The sequence below is a fragment of the Manis pentadactyla genome, chromosome 19 (assembly GCF_030020395.1).
Source record: "Manis pentadactyla isolate mManPen7 chromosome 19, mManPen7.hap1, whole genome shotgun sequence".
NCBI lineage: Eukaryota > Metazoa > Chordata > Mammalia > Pholidota > Manidae > Manis > Manis pentadactyla.
In genome coordinates, this window is record NC_080037.1 from 11,717,173 (window position 1) to 11,738,943 (window position 21,771).

Below are 21,771 nucleotides of genomic sequence, written 5' to 3' on the forward strand. Positions count from 1 at the left end.
GAAATGGAACTATACTTAGTTTGGTGGAGTCCTACATAGGGATTTGGCTTTTGTTCTGGAATAGCAAATAAGGGTTATGTGAAAGAAGGATAGGCCTAGACATTAGTGTCTGTTCTGCTTCTCCCTTCCTACAGTTTCTCCTGTAGAGCGTCACTCTTTTCTCTAGTGGAAGAAATTATTGAGAGCCATGCATAGATTTCCTTCTCCTGAATCAGATCCCACATAAGCAAACTGGGTGATGAAATGGGCAATAGAAAGATCTCCAGTGCCCTACAAGGTCTATTTCCTGCACTGTGGTGTCACCATTTAGAGATTCACTTGGACCAAACAGTTATAAGCCACTCATTCTTTAGTATAAGACTTTCTTCCAGGCAATGAATTGAGATCTGCATAAAGAAAATGGGAATGTTTATATCTGGGAGGAGGGAAAGGTAATTTTGGAACTTGGGAGTCTTTGTGAGTCAAGAGTGCTAGAAGGAACGTCTTGAGGGCTCTGGGAAGCAAGAAGACAGGAAATGAATGCCAAAAGTCAGTCAGGTGCCTACTTCCACGTTTGTCTTGGTGTTGGCCCTACCTTCCTTATTACCAGAAATCTGTGAAGGTCTAGTCCTCCTTCTCTGGTCTAGACTAGATGGTGAGTGACGCACATGGGCAGATTGTCAGCTAGTCTGAGCTTCTCTTTCTTGTCCTCTTCCTTCCTCGCTACCACTCTGAACTCCAGGAGTAAACTGCCTCCCTTCTCTCCCACTTCAAGGTCTACTGTCTGAACACATTTTAGATTCCCCTTCCTTCATTTCCATTCTTCTACCAAGTAAATCGACTTCAAGATAACATGCGAATCTTACAGAGGCTTGCCAGAATTAGTTGAACACTGCACACAGAGGTTTACTTTAGGGGTGACTGTGTTGCTGGAAATATTAAAAGGAATAACTGAAAATGAGCTCTGATACTCTAATTCCTTAAGATAGTTATTTCCAGCAAACATGTTCCTTATTGTTTCAACAAAGAGAAAAGGGCATGGTGATTATTCATGAATATTTTTTAATCCATCCCCTGTCTAGGTTTCTCTGCAGCTCCCAGTAGAGAATAACTTTGCCATGGTTGTCCACACAAAAGCAGCTGGTCGGACCAGTATCAAAGTCACCGTCCGCTGTATGAACAGTTCCTCTGGGCAGTTTGAGGGAAATTTGTCAGAACTGGCTGATGAAGTTCAGATCCTGGTAAGTTGCCAGACCTAAATCTTGGTTTTTTTCTATGTTAAGGAGAAGATAATTATATTCTCTTATCATCCATGATGAGTTTAGTCTGAATAGATATGGAGAAACTGCTAGAGGGATCCCTCGACCAGGTTTATAGTTCCCAGGTCTTTGTCATTCCTGCCAATCGCTCTTACATAGGTATTGACATTAGAAACTATAGAACATGCACTCCCTTCAGCTCCCACAAATGACCATGGGATATGAACACCATAATAACTAGAGAGGGGTTCATTTCTAAGCTGTTCTGCCTAACATGGATATTATGAAAAGGTCCACTTAGCTAACAGGTAGAATGAAGTCTAATTCTAACTTCTGGTAAGGTACACGAGTATGAATAGTTTCTACAGATGTTCTCAGGCTGAAAGCTAAATGGCCCTATTGTCTATTGTTTTCAGAATCCAAAACAAAAATTATCATTTGTATGGAGCAAATAAGTTACTCTACAGATGAATTTGGGCCTAGTCTTTTCCTTTTCTTTTTTCTGCTTTATTTTCACTTTGGTTCTCTGATTCAGTGAGTACAGAAAAGAGCACTTCATTAGGAAATGGAAGACCTGAATAGAGTCCCTTGCTGGTTTAATATTATAGATTCTTTGTTCTTAAATCTCTTTTCAGGTTGCCAGAACTAAAATTAGAAATTTCTAAATTATTTCATACTTAATATGTAAATAATACAGAGGTAGTAGTAAACTATGTCACATGCCCAGTCCCTTGTAATCAGATTCAGGGCTAATATTAGGTCAGATAATTCTAAATACCTAGATATTTTTTAAGTGTCTGGCTCATTTTGGAAAGGAATATTGTGGGACATTAAGCTGAACTGAAGTCAGGCAGACTGTTGATTTGTAGTTGTCCCTATGTGAGTAATGGTCATCATTTATCTTTTTCAAAACTGAGGAAAATATTATTTTCTCATTATAGGTGTTTGAAAAACTCCAACTTTTCTATCAAGAGTGCCAGCCTGAGCAAATTCTGATGCCCATGAACTCTCAGCTCAAACTCCATACTAACAGGTAAGGAGAAGGGAGTAGGGCAGCCAGGTTCTAACTTCACCCTCAGTAAAACATTGCATATGAAAAGAACCGTTGCCTTCTAGGTGATTTCTCTAACCCACAAATAATTCTTTTTTAGTTGAGGTGAAATTCACATAACACAAAATTAACCAGTTTAAAGTATACAATTTAGTGACATTTAGTACATCCACAGTATTGTGCAACCATCACCTCTCTCTATCTCCACAGCATTTTCATAATTTCATAACCACCAAACGAGACACAACTCTTAAAGTAGTCATTCCCTGTTCCCTCCTCTCAGCCTCTGGCAACCTCTAACCGGCTCTCTGTGAATTTAACTATTCTGCATATTTCATATAAATGGAATCATATAATATGTGACCTTTTGTGTTGGCTTCTTCCAGTTACCATAATGTTTATGAGGTTCATCCACGTTGTAGCATGTATCAGTACTTCATTCCTTTTTATAATTGAATAATATTCCATTGTCTGGCTATAAAACATTTTATTTATCCTCTCATCTATTGATGGACATTTGGGCTGTTTTGGATTATCGTGAATAGTCTGCTATGAATATTCATGCAAAAGTATGTGTTTAAATGTCTGTTTTAAGTTCTTTTGGCCAAATAATTTTTTAGTGATAAATATGTGGATTTGATTTTTAGAGAAATAAGCATAATCTAAAGGCAGTCTTTTACCTGACAAATGAATAAGAACAAAACATACATGGAAAATGACAATTTCCTCAGAGTACAGTCTCTAACAGTGATCTTGGCCATCTGCTCCTTTCTTTCTGATCAAACAGAGACCCCCCAAAATCCCACCTGCTCCATTTGTTCCCTAGGGAAGGGGCCGCCTTTGTGAGTTCCCGTGTGCTCAAGTGTTTCCCTAATTCATCTGTCATTGAGGAGGATGGGGAAGGGCTCCTGGAAGCTGGTTCCGTGGCAGGTACTGCCGTGTTGGAAGTCACTTCTATAGAACCTTTTGGAGTCAACCAAACAACCATAACTGCGGTTCAGGTGAGTTCAGGGACTTACTGAAAAATAAATAAAAGGAATACCATGGCAGATTTCCTTATATAGAACTAGAAACTTCTCTGGAAGTCAGAAATGAACTATAAGATAAAAGGACAATCTTGACATTGTTATAAGCCATCAAATTAAAGTGGTCTTAAAGTCCTTGTTATAAAAGGGATTAGCCTCAAATCGGTATGTTTTCTGAGGAACTTTGGCAAAAGGGTTGGTGTGGGAAAAGTGTAGGACTATTGCCATCAAAATTAGGCTTGTTAGAATTCTAAAATTAAAAATTTTTAGAACAAAAAATTTAGTCTAACACCAAAAAACATTTCTAATACGTCTAGTGTATTTTAGCCGCTATGTTGGTCCTCATATGTATATTATCTCTTAAACTACCACACAAGCCCTATGAGGTAGACATTGTCATCCCTATTAAACTAAAGAAATCCGAGACCTAGAATGATTAAAGGAAGCTATGAAATGATGAAACCAGAGTTCAAAGCTGGACTTCTCTTACTGTATCACAGCTTGTCTCATACAGTATAAAAACAGTCTATAGTATTCTTGATAAATGATCAATTATTAACAATACATATTGAGCACCGTGCACACAATAGATGAATTGCAGTCCTTTTCTCAGAAAGTGCCAGCTTTCCTTCACATTCCACAGTTTTAATAATTAAAAAGGCATTTCCTGTGCTGCCATATTTCTTTTTCACTTTATCTCAATTTCATCTCAAGAGCTAACTATTTCCTACAAAAGAGGAACACCATTTTTATCATTGATTATAAATCTCAGAATGTGGTCGCAGCTCTCTCCAATCCATCCTTCCCTGTACCAGTCGGTTTTGTCTCCCACAGGTAGCGCCAGTGACATACCTGCGAATGAGCAGCCAGCCCAGACTTTACACAGCCCCAGGAGGGGCTCTGTCAGCCTTTCCCCTGGGCATGTCTCTCACCCTCGTTGTGCAGTTTTATAATAACATTGGAGAGAAATTCCACACACACAATACCCAGCTTTACCTGGCTCTGAACAGGTATGGAAGTCAAAGGTGGGGGTGTTATCACTGTAGGAGAAACCTTGCAGATTAGGCTACTGTTATAGAGCAGCTCCAGTAAATTCCTCTCAGTTCTGCACTCGGAATATGGTCTTTATTCTTTCATTAAAAAAATGGGAAAAGACCAGAGTCGTATTAGTTGTTCAATGATGAAAAATTTCAGGACGTTTTATATCTGTCAAGTTCTAGTTCACAGAAAGCTCCCATAGGGAGCTAATTAGAGTATTATTATCAAAAAACAATATTAGAAAAAAAATTGTTAATGAAAAAAAAAACCTTACTGAGTACTACATATACCAAGGTAGCAGACCTGATCCCTGGCTCCTAGTTGCTTTCTCTCCATTGTAGAATTCCTTCTAAACATTCCAGCTGTTGAATATACACTGTTGTGATAGGGTCTACCTCCAGAACTGTTCCTAACTATTACCTCTTTACAGAGATTTCTACCTTTCATTGTCTACTTTCAGAGATGACCTACTGCTCATTGGACCAGGGACTAGGAACTATACATACATGGCCCAGGCTGTGAACAGAGGGGTGACAATTGTGGGGCTCTGGGACCAAAGACATCCAGGCATGGCTGATTACATTCCTGTTGCTGTAGAACATGCCATTGAGCCAGACACCAAGCTTACCTTCGTCGGAGATGTCATCTGCTTCAGCACTCACCTGCTCAACCAGAATGGTCTGGATAACTTCCCTTTCTTAACCTCACAGGATTAGAAAACAACTCATCCCTTGGAGGATTTTTTCCAAATTACCTAAAATCTGAGGGCCTCTCTGAGAAAGCAAATACTTTTATGTGTCTTCCTATTTTTTTGTTAACTGATAATTAATACCCATTTGTCGAAATAACCAGCCAGTTAGAGGTAATATCCAAAAATATGTATCAAGCACCTGTGGAATGAATAGCTCTCTCTATTGTATTATGTAAACAAGGACATGTACCATGCCTTCTCCCCCACCCCCAACTTCTCAAGGAGGGTAATTGCTGGGTTAAAGAGCAATAAAGGATGAAATAAAAGGAAGGAAGGGGCAATAAGGCTTTAGTTGTAAGAACCAATTGTTTATACACTGTTTTGTGAGACACATTTGAAGAACTAACTCCTAAATATATCATCACTGTAATAAAGTTTGGCCTTGTACTGGGCTAAACTATATTCTTGATTGTCAAAGCATTTTTGTTCAAAGGAAAACTAATGAATTAGAGAAAATCAGTATTTGGTTAGAATGAATGTTAATTCTTTGGGCTCACAGGTAGCATATTACAACGTAGTGCACGGTGCCTGGGTGCATGCATACAAATAATCCATCCAGATAGGACTGCCAGGCTAAAGTGTGGCTTTGACTTTGCAACCTCTTCTGGACTCTGTGGATACATGTGTTTGGGTCAAGTAATATAGTGTTGGACCTGACTTTAGCATTAATTATATAATTGGGTTTTATACAAAGGGAATTCTATTCAGCCTGACTCAAATCCTCCAATCCTCTAACAACTGATTTGCGAGCAACTACTGCTAACATGTAATCCAGAGCCGGAGAACTAACCCTGCTTTAAGGTTGACAGAGTTACAATCCAATGATTGTTAATCTCTTGTCAATGGAGGCAGAGGCAGTTAACTCTCTTTTGCTAGGTTTTGCCACGCTTGTCCCTCTGTCTTCCATTGTGGAATTTTGGGGGCATCCTGAATCTATACCACTTTGGATGAGGTAGCAAAAGGGCCACATGCCAGGCTCAGTAATCTAACCTGACCTTTGGCATTCCTCTGCCATCTGGAAATTTACACAAAAGTAAACAAATCTTCTGCCAGGTGTCACCTTCTTGGGATCTACCTGCTGATATCAGGCAGTAGCTCAAAGCAGATGCATCCTTAGCAGGGTCTAAACAAATTTTAATCAGAGAGTTATCCCTGCATGTAAAAAGAGTTTTTTTTTTTTTTCTGAGGAGAATAGTTACATTCTCTAACAAACTAGTTCCTATTATGATTCTGAAGGTCAGTAATTTCTATCATACTTTGCTGGCATGATGGTGTACAAAGGGAACCGGTCATTCAGAAAACCATGTTATCCTCAAAGCTGGAAGAGATATCTGTATGCTTGAATGGTCCACTGATTTGGTATCTAAGTTAGAGTGACCATCAATTTATATCAAAGGTTGCAGCCAAGTGCTTTCTGTTGTCTTTTCCTAGGTGAACCTGGGACATGGATGATTTCCGCTGCCAATATTCTACAAATAGACATTGTCACTGGGGTAGGGGTGGCCAGGAGCCCGGGAATAGCAACAGTCTTTCATGACATACCAGGAGTGGTGAGAACGTACCGAGAGGTAAAACCTAACAGTACCAGGGTTGAAGAGCCTAGGGTGACTATTTCCATATATGGGGATATGCCTATAGAAAGCACATCCTAGGAAAAGACATTCACTCAAAAAATATTGTATATAAAGCCTGCCAGCAAATTTTTTGGAACATAAAGCTAAACAGTGATTAGGTTTCATAACCAGAATAATGACTAGTCTGATTTATATTTTAAAATATCTTTGTGGCTACTAGCTCGTTGGTACCAGACTGCAGGGGCAAGGGTAAAAGCCAAGAGACCATTTGGGAAGCTACTGAAGTAGTCCAGGTGAGAGATGATAGTGGACCAGGGTGGTAACAGAGGACACGAAGAGAAGGTGATCAGATTCTAAGTATATTTTTAAAGTACAGCCAAGAGAATTTCCTGAAAGATTATATGTAATGAGTATGAGAGCCCCAAGAATGACTTCAGCTTTTTGATTGAATAACTAAAAGGACAGAGTTGCCCTCAACTGAAATGGGGAAGACTATAGATGCAACAGTTTTGGGGAGAAGAGCAGTCAGTTTTGGACTTGTAAAACTGGATGTCTATTAGATGTTAAATGGATATGTTGGGGTAGCTGGATGTAAAAGTCTGGGAGTCATTGGCATAGAAATGATATTAAAGCCACTAGATCACGAAGAGAAAGAGTGTAAGTAGAGAAAAGGCCCTAGGACTAAGCTTTGGGGGCACTCCATTACTAAGAGCTCTGGGAGAAGATAATCAACAGGAAGACTCGTAAGAAACCACCAGGAAAGTGGGAGGAAAACCCAGAGATACTGGTGTCCTGGAAGCTAAGTAGAGAAAGTACCAGTTCCCCCTACTATCCCAAAGGAGTGTTCCTGTGAAAGCTTTCATAAGCCAAAATGGCGTAGAGTGAAGAAGTGTGCCATTGATTTATATGGAACAAATTTTGAGTATTCCAAGACCCAGAAAATAAACTCTCTCAGGCCTTTCTGATACCTTAGGACACATCTTGCTAATGGATGCACAACATAAATTGAGATAAAAGCACAGATGCTCACAGACGAAGTTCAAAACTCTGGCAGCCTGATGCTGAGATGCTGAGGAATGAGGGAAGGGGTGGCTTTATGGAGTCTTCTATTTCCTCCTTATTTACATATAAGATCTCCTTCCTCCATGTCCAAAGAACTTGTTTGTTCCTCTTTCCAGTCCTCAAATAGAACAGCTATTATTTTTTGAGCATCTACTATGGGCTTGGCACTTTACATGTTTTGTTTTTATTTTACATCCAGGATAATTGTCATGATTTAAGTATCATCCCGATTTTTATAGATAAGTGAATTGCCCAATGCGTGCACACATGGTGTCTGATGCCTTCTCCTAAGGAGCTCACAGTCTAGTGGTGTTAGAATTACATAGAAAGGGTATAAATAACTCCAACATAATTAGCCATTGCTTCACTCGTGGTATGTCAGAAATGCTCATAGAATACAGAAGACAGTCACTAATTTCTGCCTAGACATAAAGGCTCAATTTTCCAGATATGACATTGAAACTGAGTATTGAAGTTTAAGAGTTTGGCAGAAAAAAAAGAGACAGCATTTTAGACTAAAGGCATAGATGTGCAATGGCAAATAAAAGTATATGTTGTATTTGAAGACCAGAAGTTTATAAGGGTAGAGAGGTAAAAATTGGGTAACAGCTAAAGAGAATTTGTACCTTGAGCAGATAAGAGGGTTGAGGACAGAGGTAGCATGAGAAGACAACTAGGAAAAGAGACTGAGCAGGTCTAGGTACTAGAAAAGCAAGGGCAAGGGTGCCACGAAAGGCAAGGGAGGGAACGGGCTATGGGGTCCGAGGCTACAAAGTCAGAATACCATTATATTCTGGTTTGTGTACTTTGTGTAATCCTCATTATATTATTCACTAACCAGCAGACACTCACTGAGGCCTCTTATGTGTCAGCCATTGTGCTAGGCTCTGAAAATACAGAGATGAAAAAGACAAAACTTCTTCCATCAGTGAGCTCTTAATGTAACTAACTTGTTTTTAAGGTCCTTGAATATTTGAAAAAAACAAAAAATTCTGGTAGTCCTGATGAGACTGGACAGTATATTACATTTAGTAAATATTTGGGGGAACAAGGGTCATCATCATCCTCTACTTTATGTAATCAATAAGCACTTGCATTAAATACAAGGCACAGTATAGGATATACAAAGAAAAATCAGGGTTCTAAATTGAAGAACTTGGAATCTAATAAGAGGGATTTTTAACAAGTATAAAAATACCTACAGTATGAGGCTGAACATTATAAGTATATTGAGAGAAACAAAGTTTGAAATCTCAGAAAAGGTTGAGATTGTATGCAACTAAAGAGAAAAAATTTTCTAAAGAAAGTTGCAATTGTCTTCAAAGGCATATTAACAGAGTCATACAAAGGGAAGATATGACAGAAGAAATAATGGACAAAATCCTCCTTTTAGAAAAAAATGTTTTCTTCTCAAAGGTGAACAGATTTTGTGGTTCAAAACATGTAATCAACTAAAAGGGCAATGTTTGTGTGAAACAAATCCTTTTGGTAAGTTATGAGGGGTGGAGAGAGAGAACAAGATTCCCTGAGAACTTAGGTACAGATTTTCCTTTGGTTTGCTGACAGGTGAAGGTCAATGCGTCATCAAGATTAACACTCAGTTATGACCTCAAGACTTACCTCACCAATGCCCCCGATTCAGCGGAGTTCAAGTTCTTCATCACCACTGGCAGAAATAGTGTCAATCTTAAAGGTTGGGAATCTCTTTATAGGTCTGGGCAGTTGTTTCCATCTTTCCCATCATTTCATTTCATTTCATTTACCCCTTTAGGTTAGTAATCCAAGTTCCCTTTTATTTCTAAGTGACTCCACCTTAACAAATAAATCGTTGAGAGATATGGCCTCAGAAATGACTGGATGAAGAGTTTGAAATAGGCTCAACCTAATTACATTGGTTTTCTAGTTATAACCCTGCCTGAGAACAGGAGGTGGTGGGATTTCCAAACATGACTGATTTTCACGGTTACCCAAGGACATTAAAAAACAAACAGATTCTTAGGCTCTGTCCAGAGATTTAATAAGTTTGGGATTGGTCCTAGCGTACAATTCTTTTACAGCCTCCCCACATTTGTGAATTATTGGACTAGGTGACACCTGAAATGTTATTTGCTCAACAGATTTACTTAGTGTTGTTCTGTATTGGACTATGATTAACTGTCAAAAAAAGGAGGGAGACTTCTCCTTTACAAGCACTTAATAGATTCTAGATACCAGGTTAGGAATTTTTCTATATTTTATATCATTAAGTCTTATCATGTAGCAATTATCCTCATTTTAAAGATGAGAAAATTGAGTCTCAGAGCAGATGAAGTGCACAAGGTAACAAGCAGTTAGGGGCATAGTGGTGGATAATGTCCCACTCCGAAGCCCATGTTACATCCTTTCATTGCTTTTTTTTTTTAAATTTTTTATTAAGGTATGATTGATATACACTCTTATGAAGGTTTCACATGAAAAAACAATGTGGTTACTACATTTACCCATATTATCAAGTCCTCACCCATACCACAATTCAGTCACTGTCCATCAGTGCAGCAAGCTTTTCATTGCCTTTTTTTTAAAAGAAAACAAATTCCACATTTTATTTATTTAATGTTTCTTCATAGCATTAACTCATAGTTGTCTACCTTATGACTTTTACAAATAGATTGCAATTTTTTTCCCCCAGGATCCTTATTTTATTTTAAAACCACAACTTGTTCTTTATGAAACCTCATGAAACAGTTCCTTTGATATTGCCAATAGTCTCAAAAGATGAAAATGATTCCTGGACTGCCAGCAATTGAGAAAGAGCTTCAACAAACTGAGACCATTAAGAAACTGCAGGGAAAATCTTGGTAACAGGACCTATTTAGAATGCCATCCATTGCAGCTGACCTGTCCACGGCACCAATCCATTTCTTGCAGGCTAAATGGCTGCTGTTTAAGGCACCACTTGTAGTGAAGTTTTACAGATCTTTGACTTGACTCGTACTCCAATTGGTTATGGAAAACAAACCTTCCTAGACTTAAAAGCTACCTCTCAACTATAGTACTTTATGTTTAATAACTGTCCAATTTCTCTATGATGTTTTGTTCCCATTCATGAATTCCAAAAACCTTTGAAAGAGGCCACCACCTATGATACTGATAATGAAAGCCCCACTAAAGTTATTCATAAACTACCAGAGGCAAGGGTCTTTGTCTATTCTCCCACAGATTGTAGCAGGAGCCAACAGAGATGGGCAAACCAGGCAGAAATGACCCTCTTTTTTGTTTCCAGTGTTTTGTTTTTTCTAATACCAAACTGCCTCAATATAATGGACTCCTCTTTTTAGTGACAGTTATCTACTTCTTTTTACTTATTAGGCTCCTGCACCCCAAGTCAGGCCTTGGCCGTCACAACACTTCTTCCAGAGACTTTCGTGTTGTGCCATGTACAGTTCAGTAACACACAGCTGAACATTCCAGCAAGTGAAGTCTTTCATGTCCAGTCAGATTTCAGCATGGAGAAAGGTGGGTTCCACCAGTTCAATCTGGTTTCCTCCTTGTTTTCATACTTGTACAGTTGTCACTTTCTTACTGGATTGCATTTATGTTTCCCAGTTCCATTCGCTGTGTAATTACGCATCTTTCTCAATGAACACTGTTTGATCCATTCAACAAAATTTTAACATATTTGTATAATGCCCTGTGCTGTTCTAATTTACTATTTCCTTGTTAGTCCTTATATCTGTGGGGGCTTGGATTATGTCTTGTCTCTTATCCCTGGCAAGTGACATCGTGTTTGAATGTTTGTTGTTAAACTGAAGGATATTCCAAGCTGAACAGCATTAGCAAGCAGGAAGTAGAAATAGGCATGCCATTGGGATAACTTGATATAAACCAACTGATCTAAAATGAGAGGATCCAAGTCAAAGGTATGACATAAATGGAATAGTGCTACATAATGAGGGAGCTTCTACTCCAGTATCAGGCAGTTTGAATGGTAGGAGTAATGAGCAGCCACTAAAGGTTGGTTCATTCAGCAAACTGTTGAGCACCAAATAGAATGCCCGGTACTAAGACAGGCACTGGAGGTACAAAGACAACTAAGATGAGGCTTTTAACTCTTACTAGAACTGCACAGGGTAACTAGGTACAAAGATATACCTGGGATGCTATGGTCGCAAAAAGGAGTATCTACATCAAATTTGGGGGTTTAAGTAAGGCTTTATAGAGGAACTAACCTTTAGAAGTATGACTAGGAGTTAGCTCGATGTGAAGAGAACAGGGCATTCCAGGCAATGTATAGCCCTGGAGTTTTCAAAAATAAGATAAAAGCAGTTCCAGTACACAGATAAGAAAGAATGGGAAGGAAGGAGACTAGTGAGGGGCCATTGCAATAATCCAAGCATGAGTTAATGAGGGTCTAGAACAGAGAGAGTAACAGGGAAATATTAACAGAGGAGGCAGATGTCACAGACATTTCAAAGGATGACTTAGCAAGATTTGGAGAACGACTAGATATAGGAATGAAGGAAAGGGTGTTAAGAGACAGCCTAGGTTTGAGTGTGGGTAACTGGAAGTATTCTACTGTTGACAGAAACAAGGCCGTCAAGAGGTAATTTGACCGAGAAGTGATTAAACCATGCTCAAAGCTTATCTTTCTTTCATAAACCCTTTCCTGGTCTCACCAACTCTGACTACTTAATTCCATATCCCCTTAATTTCCCTATTTATGCTATATTGTTTAATAATCCGTTGCTTGATTTACTAGTAATGATTTTTAAAATTTTTAATTGAGGTATAGTTGACATACAATATTAGTTTCAGGTGTACAACATAGTGATTTGTTTTTATTGAAGTACTGTTGATATACAGTCTCATATTGGTTTCAGATGTACAACACGGTGGTTTAAATTAGCCATATTATTAAATCCTCAACCCAACTAGTGCAGTTACTATCTGTCAACATAGAAAGACATTACAGAATCATTGACTATATTCTCCATGCTGTACTACTATCCCCATGACCAACTTATAATTGAGAATTTTTCTGTCCTTTTATCCCCCTCACCCCAACCTCTTTCTTCCCCATGATAACTACCAGTCACTTCTCAGTGTCTGTGAGTCTACTGCTCTTTAGTTCACATTTTGCTTTGTTTTTATATTCCACAAATAAGTGAAATCATACAGTATTTGTCTTTCTCCATCTGGCTTATTTCACTGAGCATAATACCCTCTAGGTCCATCCAACATCATTATTTGACATTTATATATATTACAAAATGCTCACCACTTTTAAGTGTAGTTACCATCTGTCACCATACAGTTATTACAATATTACTGACTATATTCTTTATGCTCTACTTGATATCCCTGTGACTTCTTTGTAGTTGGAAGTTTGTACATCTTTATCCCCTTCAGCCATTTCACCCTTACCTTCCCACCTGTGGCAACCACCAGTTTGCTGTCCGGGTTTATGTATCTATTTGTTTTGTTGGTTTGTTCATTTTTTAGATTCTAAATGAATGAAATCACATGGTACTTGACTTATTTCACTTAGCATAACACCCTCTAGGTCCATTCATGTTGTCACAAGTGGAAAGATTTCTTTTTTTATGGCTGAGTAATATTCTATTTTTTGTATCACAGCTTCATTCATTCATCTATAGATGTACACTTAGGTTGCTTCTGTATGTTGGCTATTGTAAATAATGTTGCAATGATCATAGGGATACATATTATCTTTTCAAATTAGTGTTTTAATTTGCTTAGGGTAAATGCTTAGTAATGTGTTCTTAAGCAATGAAGTCAGTTGTGGATTCTCTGGGACTGTTTTCTTTGGTATCCTCCCCCATAGTGACCAAGTGTGCTAACAGTGAGTACTCAAAACTGAGCTCATATTTTCTCCTGTATTTGTATGTCCCCATTTCTCCCTCCTATCCTCAGTCAGCTCATACAATCTCTGAACCTTCCTGTTCATTGTTTTTTATTTTCTTTAGGGGTTTATGTCTGCCTGATTAAGGTTCGACCCCAGTCAAAGGAGCTTCTCCAGGCCCTCAGCTTGGCTGACACCTACGTCTACGGGTGGGCCACACTTGTCAGTGAAAGTAGCAAGAATGGAATGCAAAGAATTCTCATTCCTTTCATCCCAGCCTTTTACATCAACCAGTCAGAATTGGTTCTTAGCCACAAACAAGATGTTAGAGAGATAAGAATACTGGGAGTGGATAAAGTTCTTGAGAAGCTAGAGGTATGTTAAGGACTGAACCAAAACCGAACTGAGATCAGAGTTTCACAGAAAGATTCTTTATTCCCAGTCTGAGGGTAAAGGAACAGTTACTGAATGACTTGATAAAATTCATCACAGGGAACTTCAAAAATCTGTCCCCTTCAGAATGCCAGGGGGACTCCCAGAATCCCAAATCTAAGTCATGAGCTTTATCAGTCTAGAAGAGAGCACCTGTACTATCTTAAAACAACCTTTCAAACAACTTTTAGAATTCTAGTTTAAAAATTTTTTGAAACCTATTTTGTTCTCACAGATCATTTTCTTCCCTTATCCCTCCGCACATCTAAGTGTAGAAAAGCAAATGTCTTATTGTCAGACAGCAAGAACTAGAAATCCAGGTGTCTTACTATATATGCTTAAGATTGGGAAGTATTGATACAGAACAGGTTTTTCTTCTTTCAGACAAGCCATTTTATCTTTTCTCCAAGGTCTTCCCCAGCTCCCCAGCTCTAGTGGTCTCTCGCCAGAGGCGCTCTTCCCTCATGCCTGGCCTGGCTATCTACCTGGTAGGAGTAGTCAACTTTACCTCCCTGCAGCACAAGGCATCACCTGTTTTCATCAACATTTCCTGTGTGCTCACCAGTCAAAGGGAGGCCATACTAGTGAGAGCTATTAAGTCTGGTACAGGTGAGCATTGGGGGCTTCTATTTTTAATCTAGAGGAAAGAAGACAATGTATTACTCACAATTAATGTTCATGGGAAACATTCAGCCACTTTACCAAGATTAGCCAGACTAGCTGGGGCATGGATCTTACTTTCCAGGCCTACCCAAAACATAACCTTCAGGTAGCTAGATGTGACCACTAGATGTTATGAATTTAAAAATCAGTTATGTCCATTTAACGTAAATTTGTCAGCTTCATAAGTGTACTACTTACCCTATTTTAAACCTTAATGTTTCATTTTCTTCATTAGTATTTAGCAGATCTTTTTGCGTCAGGCAATGGGACCCTAGAACGAAGACTCAGCTTTCCAAAACCCTGATTGCAGCCATTACCTAGTTTAAATGATGCTAAGTTTGGATGGGATGGGAACACGTAGTCATGGAAAGAGGTGTTAGGAAAGCCAGAGAATCATCCTTCTTGTATTTGTCACTTCCCTTGCCCATCCCTCCAGGGAAAGTTTTCCTTAATTACTGGGAATAATTAGGCTGAACCCTAGTATTGTGTTCTAATGGGTATAAGATTTTTTCTTGAAAGTACTAGTCCATCTCTTAAGCATATTTATATGCTTTTTAATTCTCTGAACTCTTAGATGTTTTTCCCTTTTTAAGAGTTAAGGAAATTGAGTCAAGGTCCCACCACTAGAAGTGTTCAACTCCAACCTGTGCTCCATTAGAGCAGTTTTTAAACTAGAGTTCACAAATCTCTGCAAGTGTCCATGATTTTGAATGGGAAAAATAATTTTGTATTTCCAGTTTATCTGAAAGCCAGCATATCCACTGACTGTGAGTATAGGCAATAAACCAGTGTGTGATTTTATCATGTCATGTAATGAAAACATGTGAATGGAATCCAGGCATTTTCATGTTCCAATGATCAGATCTTGATTTCTCTTAAAAATTAGTAATTATCAGACTTAAGACTAGATTTTTATTGTTACTAAAGCACATATTACTGTATCACAAATTAGGCCTTTTAAACATTTTAATTGTGTAACATGTCACAAATAAGGTTTCTCTACTTTGGTTAACTGATAGCTTCCTTTATTCCTATGCATTTTTTGCATTTACAAACATTCTGGGGTCAAACCCATAGGCTTCACCAGACTGCCAGTTACTTATGCCACAAAAATGGTGAAGAACTCCTGCACTTCTTGGAGATAAGAGGGACCAGTGGGGACAGTACAGCCATGGTGGGTGGGATAATTATCCAACCCAACCTTTAGCTCATTCACACAAGCATGTGAGTACCTCCGGATACACACCAGGCATGGTACCTACTGCAGGAAGCAGATGTAAGACTGGGCCTGATAGGGGAGATAGTAAGTTCAGGGTAACCTGAACAGAAGGAAAAATTGGTAACATGCCTATTGAGTTTTATGTAGACTCATCCTACAGACATTATAAAGCCAAGCCTCCAAGTGGGACATGATCAAGGATTAGTACAGACATTGTCTTTAGTGCATGCGTTTCAAGCAATCTGATTCAATGAAGCAGTTTAACAGTTGCCGAGTGTGGTTAAGAGGTAAGATCAGGTAGGAGTCCAAAGATAGAGGGACTATACTAGAGGTGTATGAGGGCCCAGAGACGGTTTTTATGGAAAGCCCTGTAGTTCAGGCAGTTTGAGGGTGGGGAGGGGAAAGAGTTCATTTCTGAAGAATTTGAAATAACTGAAGTCAGATATATGTGGAGTATGTTTCAAAAACACAAGTCTTAAGTTTTATTGAGGACAAGCTTATATACGTATCAGAATGCTCCCTAGAAATGTCATCGAGTAAAAAAGGACAAGGGGCCCCTGGATTTAAGAGGTCACCGGTGATCCAGAGAAATGTTTCAGAATAGAGGAATTAGGACTAGGAATTCAATCACCAGATTTACACGTTTGGTAAAGGGAACAAGTAATCTGGAGTTAAGTGCACAGGGAAGGCAACAGGCATTTTAAGGTGGCAGAGGATTCAGATGCCCTCTCGTAAGCTGAGACAAATAAACAAACTCAAGCATTGCAGTTTATTTCTTTGGCAATAGAAACAAGCCAAAAAGAGGTGGAGGAGCCAAGTACAGTTTACCTTTAACTTTGGTAGGTAGCAAAATAATTTCCTTGAGGGCTGGACTTTTGAGTGCTTCTGCTACTCTTATGACCACACAAGTTTTTAAATGTTAAGCATCTGTCCTGGATGTGTTATCTTGTTTTACTCTGGCCAATGCATAGATCAATGTGAAGATTCAGGTGTCCTCCAGAAGTTCGTGGGCTCTCATCAGATCCTCCTCTTTACCCTCTTTGCGGTGTTGGCATCAACAGCTTTCATCTTTCTAGGTAAGGAGTCCTTCCTTATATTCAGCACCGTAGACTTTGGACTTGGAAACTGCCTTCATTTTATTTCACAAACTAGAGGATGAAAATTAGCTGTTTATCACATCTCATTTAGCCTCCCTGGCCCTAGTCACCTAGGCTTAGAACGTCCTGCTCAACCTGCTACCAAGAAGCACTAAGCTGGGATGCAGCAAACACACCATTCAGAAGCGGAAACCACTAAAATTCTGAGATAATGGCTAGTTGCTCAAACTCATAGAGAAGACTCAAGGAATATCACACCCGTTGTCTACACCTGCATTTTCCCTCATCTTTCTGCCCAAAGTTGAAAAAAAAATTCTTAAATCATTAGAATAAAAACCTGTAACTGCCTATGGCGTTAATTTGGAGCATTACCGTTTTTTTTAAAATAGCAGTACTTAATACTTTGCCCCTTAAGGCCTTTCTCCAATGAGAACAGATCTGCCTCTTGGGTAACAACCTCTTTCTTTCCCCAGCATATAATGCCTTCCTAAACAAGATGCAGACAGTCCCAGTGGTTTACATGCCAACTCCAGGAACACCACAGCCAGGTAAAGGTTGCTGTCTTCATCTTTGAGAAGCTCAGTTGTTTTTTTACCCATCCTAAACCTATGGCCCTTCTCTATTTCTAGGTTCTTACACCTCCACACATTCTTCCCCTCCCTTCATGAGTCCACAACGCCCCCCAGTCCAGAGTCGGCTACAACACTGGCTATGGAGTCTAAAGCACTAACCTCCGCTTGGACAAGTCCCCATAACTGTCAGGGACTGGAGATTTCAAGCCCTAGACCAGGAGCCTAAAGGCAACCTGTACACTCCTAAGCCTCTAAAAAAAGGCTTCTGAGAACTACAAATAAAGGATCCTAAGCTGGTTCATATTAAAGTGGTGTTCTGTATTGTGTTCTAAAAGATCAACTGTCTGTTCTTAATTCTAAGAAAACAAACTGAAAATAAATATTCCATTTACACAGCACCTCAGGTTTTTATCCAGCTCTTAAGATTTACTGAGTCTAGGTGGATAGAAATGTCCCAAATAGACTTTTTAAGTACTTGGCCACTTACTTGCCCCAAATGACTCTAGTAGTCCACTCTTCTGGTTGCCCCTGAATACTTGAGGTAGGAACTTCCTAGCAGTAAAACAAGACAATAAACAGGATGTATCCAAAATGTGTTTATTGGGATGGTTTCCCACTCATCTTGATGCAGGGTGCTTTTAGTGCTGCTTCCGTCTGAAAGAGCATCCTGCAAAAAAAAACGTTTAGATGTCAACCGACAGCAGCCTACTTATCCTGACCCATCCCATTAAACCAGATACCTATAAGCCACCCACAGGAGAGCTCCATCTTTATTTTTCTCAACTTTTTAAGCTACTACTTCTTCACCTGAGCACATTATCAGCTTCAGCTCCTATGAAGACCCTTTTATCACCTAATCATTCATCCCAGCTTTAGACAGTAGTGCTTTGAGACTAAGAAATATATGGTTTGTGGTAATACTTTTCTTGGGGTAAAAAACTACCAAATCCAACCCTTTTTGTAAGACCGTCAGATAATTAACATTATGCATGATCCCCCACTCGATTTAAGATTCAAACCCCCAAATCACAAATCCGTTAAACCATTTACCTTCTGTAAGCCTTGCTTTCCCCCCTGTAGGCTGGCAGAGGACAGTGGAGCAGCCCACACACAGGACTACCGTTTGTGCATGGCTAAAGACGGTGGTGATTTTATAGCACCCTGGGGACACATCAAGAAACAAGTCACGTTTTCCCCAGGCCTTTCCCTCACATAAACAAGTACTATGTACTATCTATCTATTGAGACATGCACGGTACATAAACTCGACATGTACTATCCTATTCTAAACTTGATTACCTGGCTCTCAAAAGACATTAAAGCCTACTCAAAAGCAATCTAACCTGCCCCCCACCTATGGGTTTTTTATTCATTAGTGACCCACCCCCCTAGAGTCCAAAGATTCAAAGAAAAAATAGACTCCTTCAAATGGGGAAGAAGCCTTGAAGAAAACGAGTCAACATATCCACCCTCCTTGCCCCCACATACAAATACATGAATGACCCAAGACGAATCCCAACACCATCAAAGTGTTTCCTAACACAAAGAAATGTTAAGAGTGTGATGATGGAGTTATGAGACATCACTCTGGACCACGCCTCCTAAAATGCCAAATTTTACCCATTTCATACATTTGAATTTTAAGAAACCAGGGCTGCTTCAAGGCTATGGCACAGCTCGCACTACAGCTTTTATTCTTGGGGCCCAGCGCTCTCCCCACTACCGCAGGCTAGCCCCTCACCTGGGCATTTCACATCCATGAAATAGGAATTGGGGCTCTGCACCAGGCGCTTCTTCTTGTGTTTCCTCTTCTCCTCTTCTGGAGAGGGATGAAGGAGATCCTTTGCAAGCTAAGAGGCAGAAATGCAAAGACTTAGAAACCAACGGCGAATATGGGGCGATCGAAACAGCCCCCACTGCCAGACACCGGGGAGAGCTCGCCCCTCGCCGCCCGGGGTCTGCGCAGCTGGGCCGCCATCTTATCTCCTCTCCGCTCCCGCCTATGCACGGATCCCCGCGGGCCTCTGCGGTCCCCGTAGTTAATGTCCTAGGAAGTGCGATGGGCAAATGAGGGCCCTCTATGATCCAAACCGGCGCGAGGGGGGCGCGTGCACTGAGGAGCGAGACCGCCGCCGAAACCCGACCCAAGGAACTCACAGGCATGATCTTGTGGGCAGGTCGTCACCGCCGGAAAGGAGCGAAAGCGGAAATCCTGCTCCTTATATCAGTCGTCCCACAGGAAGTGACGTCTGGGCATCCTGCCGCCATGCTGGGAAGGTCCTCTTTCGGGTGTGCCTGCGCTGGGGCGAGGAGGGGGCTGCCATTTTCGGAAGGTCTCTAAATGATAGTCGTGACACCTATATGTCACCATGTAGAGTGTGAGCTTGCTACCCTAAGGTCCGCGTTTGATCTCTAGCAAAGGGATAAAAGGACACTTTTTAAACTTCATGGTACACTTTGATATGTGGAGCCTAATAAATAAGATTTGCAGAGAAAAACAGCGAGACCGAGCCATGTCAGGACTTCCTAAATTTCTTGCCTGTATTTCAGTTGATTTAGTTTGCCCACTTAACAATTCAGAAATGTAAACATCATTTTTAGAAAGTCCTTGTATTTTCCCCACCTACAATCTACTACTAGGGTTAGCTATGATTAAATTGTATTATCTTACAATCCCTTCCCCTCAGTAATAATTACATCAATTATTTCTAGAGTGCTTACTACGTGCGTTGTTCTGGCTTCTTTACCTATGTTAATTAATCTTCACAACTTTATCAGGTTGATACTATTATTATCCACATTTTACAAATTAGGAACTGATGCCCAGAGAAGTTAAATATAGTTGTTCAAAGTACAACTAAACTGCCTTCCAGAAAAAAGAGATTGTGCCAATTTACATTCCCACTTCTTTTCCTCACATTTTTACAGCACTGACTTTCCAAGATTTCTTATCTCAGCAGCACTGACACCCTTGACAGGGAATAAGAAGAAAGGAAAAATGAAGACCAAAGAATCCATCTTCTACAATAATAGCCAAAGATTTAGAATGTCCACTTGTCATAAAGAACAGAAGAGGACCCCAAATAGCATCTGGGGACCTGGTTAATTCCAAAGGAAAGGAATAGGCCAAGGCATTGTGTGTTCCAGTCAGCGACATGCAGGTAAAAATTTAACAACTAGGTCCCTGGAAGAAAGCCCTGATTTGTTGTCTTTGCTAATTTCAGTGGTGTGGATACTCCCACCATGGCCGATTTCAGACTCTCAACTTCACATCACTAAACATGGAGTTGGTAAGAGATGCACAATCTGTTCTCATTAGCCAGTAAGAACTGGTTCCAGTACACTACTGACCAGTCAAAAAACCTCTGAGGAAGTGACATTTAGGCTGAACTCTGAAGGACAAGGAGTCAGTCTTTAGGTTGAGGGAAGAGCTTGTCAATACAAAACCCAAGGCCAGAATGAGCCCGTCATAGTTAAGGGGGGAAAAGGCTCAGTGGCCAAAGCTCAGCACTAAGGTCCAAGCTGAGGTCCCAGTGAAAGCAGGTGTATAGCAGCCTGAGTACAGTTTAGAGAGGTGAGCAAGAATACATCTTTGGGGATGAAAAGTCCAGATCCAGACAAAATAAGATGCAAAGAGAAAGAACTGATGGATTTTTATCAGAATAATCCATAAAAATTGGAGAGTAAAGGACTGGTGAGCGAGAGATGGCCAGTGACGAGAAATAAGAAGACTCAAGGTTTGAGATACAGCTTGAAGACATAATGGGAGGTAAAAGAATGGACAAAAGGGGGTTGAATAGTTGTGTTTGAGAGAGGACAAACATGAGCACAGAAGGTGACAAGGATAAGGGAAGTGACAAAAGATTCCTTCTCACAACCAGTACTCTGTGCAAGGTCAGTTCTATTGACCCACTGTTAGAAAGCCAGATATTCTGAATAAATGTTTTCCAAAGGCAAAGACAAACTTGTTTCTTTATACCCATTTTCTGGCGCGCGTGTATGTAAAACTTTAATTTTCACTCTTTTCCACTAGGGGGCAGACTGACTCAACAAATAACCTACTCCAGGGCATCGCGCTTTTTTCAAAGTTAGGATTCTAGAACTAAGAGCTCAGAACACTAACACCATAATTCTAGAATTGACCCAGAAGGCTTCTATATTCCTTGAGTATCTTCCAAAAATCAGCCCCCAGTTTCTGCCAATTCCC

General features: G+C 39.9%; 2 protein-coding genes across 2 annotated transcripts in view; one reads left to right on the forward strand and one right to left on the reverse strand.

The window, feature by feature from the left end:
- NUP210L (nucleoporin 210 like) overlaps positions 1–17,722 on the forward strand; it is a 78,218-nt gene extending 60,496 nt beyond the window's left edge. Inside the window, exons 28-40 of the mRNA XM_036922278.2 lie at positions 1,062–1,220; positions 2,180–2,271; positions 3,116–3,290; positions 4,149–4,324; positions 4,813–5,030; positions 6,535–6,671; positions 9,306–9,432; positions 11,088–11,234; positions 13,706–13,956; positions 14,424–14,622; positions 16,867–16,971; positions 17,466–17,540; positions 17,622–17,722. Coding sequence (XP_036778173.2) covers positions 1,062–1,220; positions 2,180–2,271; positions 3,116–3,290; positions 4,149–4,324; positions 4,813–5,030; positions 6,535–6,671; positions 9,306–9,432; positions 11,088–11,234; positions 13,706–13,956; positions 14,424–14,622; positions 16,867–16,971; positions 17,466–17,540; positions 17,622–17,722 — 1,962 coding nt within the window. The remainder of the gene's footprint in view (positions 1–1,061; positions 1,221–2,179; positions 2,272–3,115; positions 3,291–4,148; positions 4,325–4,812; positions 5,031–6,534; positions 6,672–9,305; positions 9,433–11,087; positions 11,235–13,705; positions 13,957–14,423; positions 14,623–16,866; positions 16,972–17,465; positions 17,541–17,621) is intronic.
- Positions 17,723–18,145: 423 nt separating this feature from the next.
- RPS27 (ribosomal protein S27) lies at positions 18,146–19,832 on the reverse strand. The gene is made up of 4 exons (XM_036922277.2): positions 19,722–19,832; positions 19,306–19,414; positions 18,615–18,725; positions 18,146–18,231 (listed from the first exon to the last, which is right to left on the reverse strand). Exons 1-4 carry the CDS (start codon positions 19,725–19,727, stop codon positions 18,203–18,205), a joined length of 255 nt encoding a protein of 84 aa, XP_036778172.1. The 5' UTR covers positions 19,728–19,832; the 3' UTR covers positions 18,146–18,202.
- Between the last annotated feature and the right edge of the window lie 1,939 nt (positions 19,833–21,771).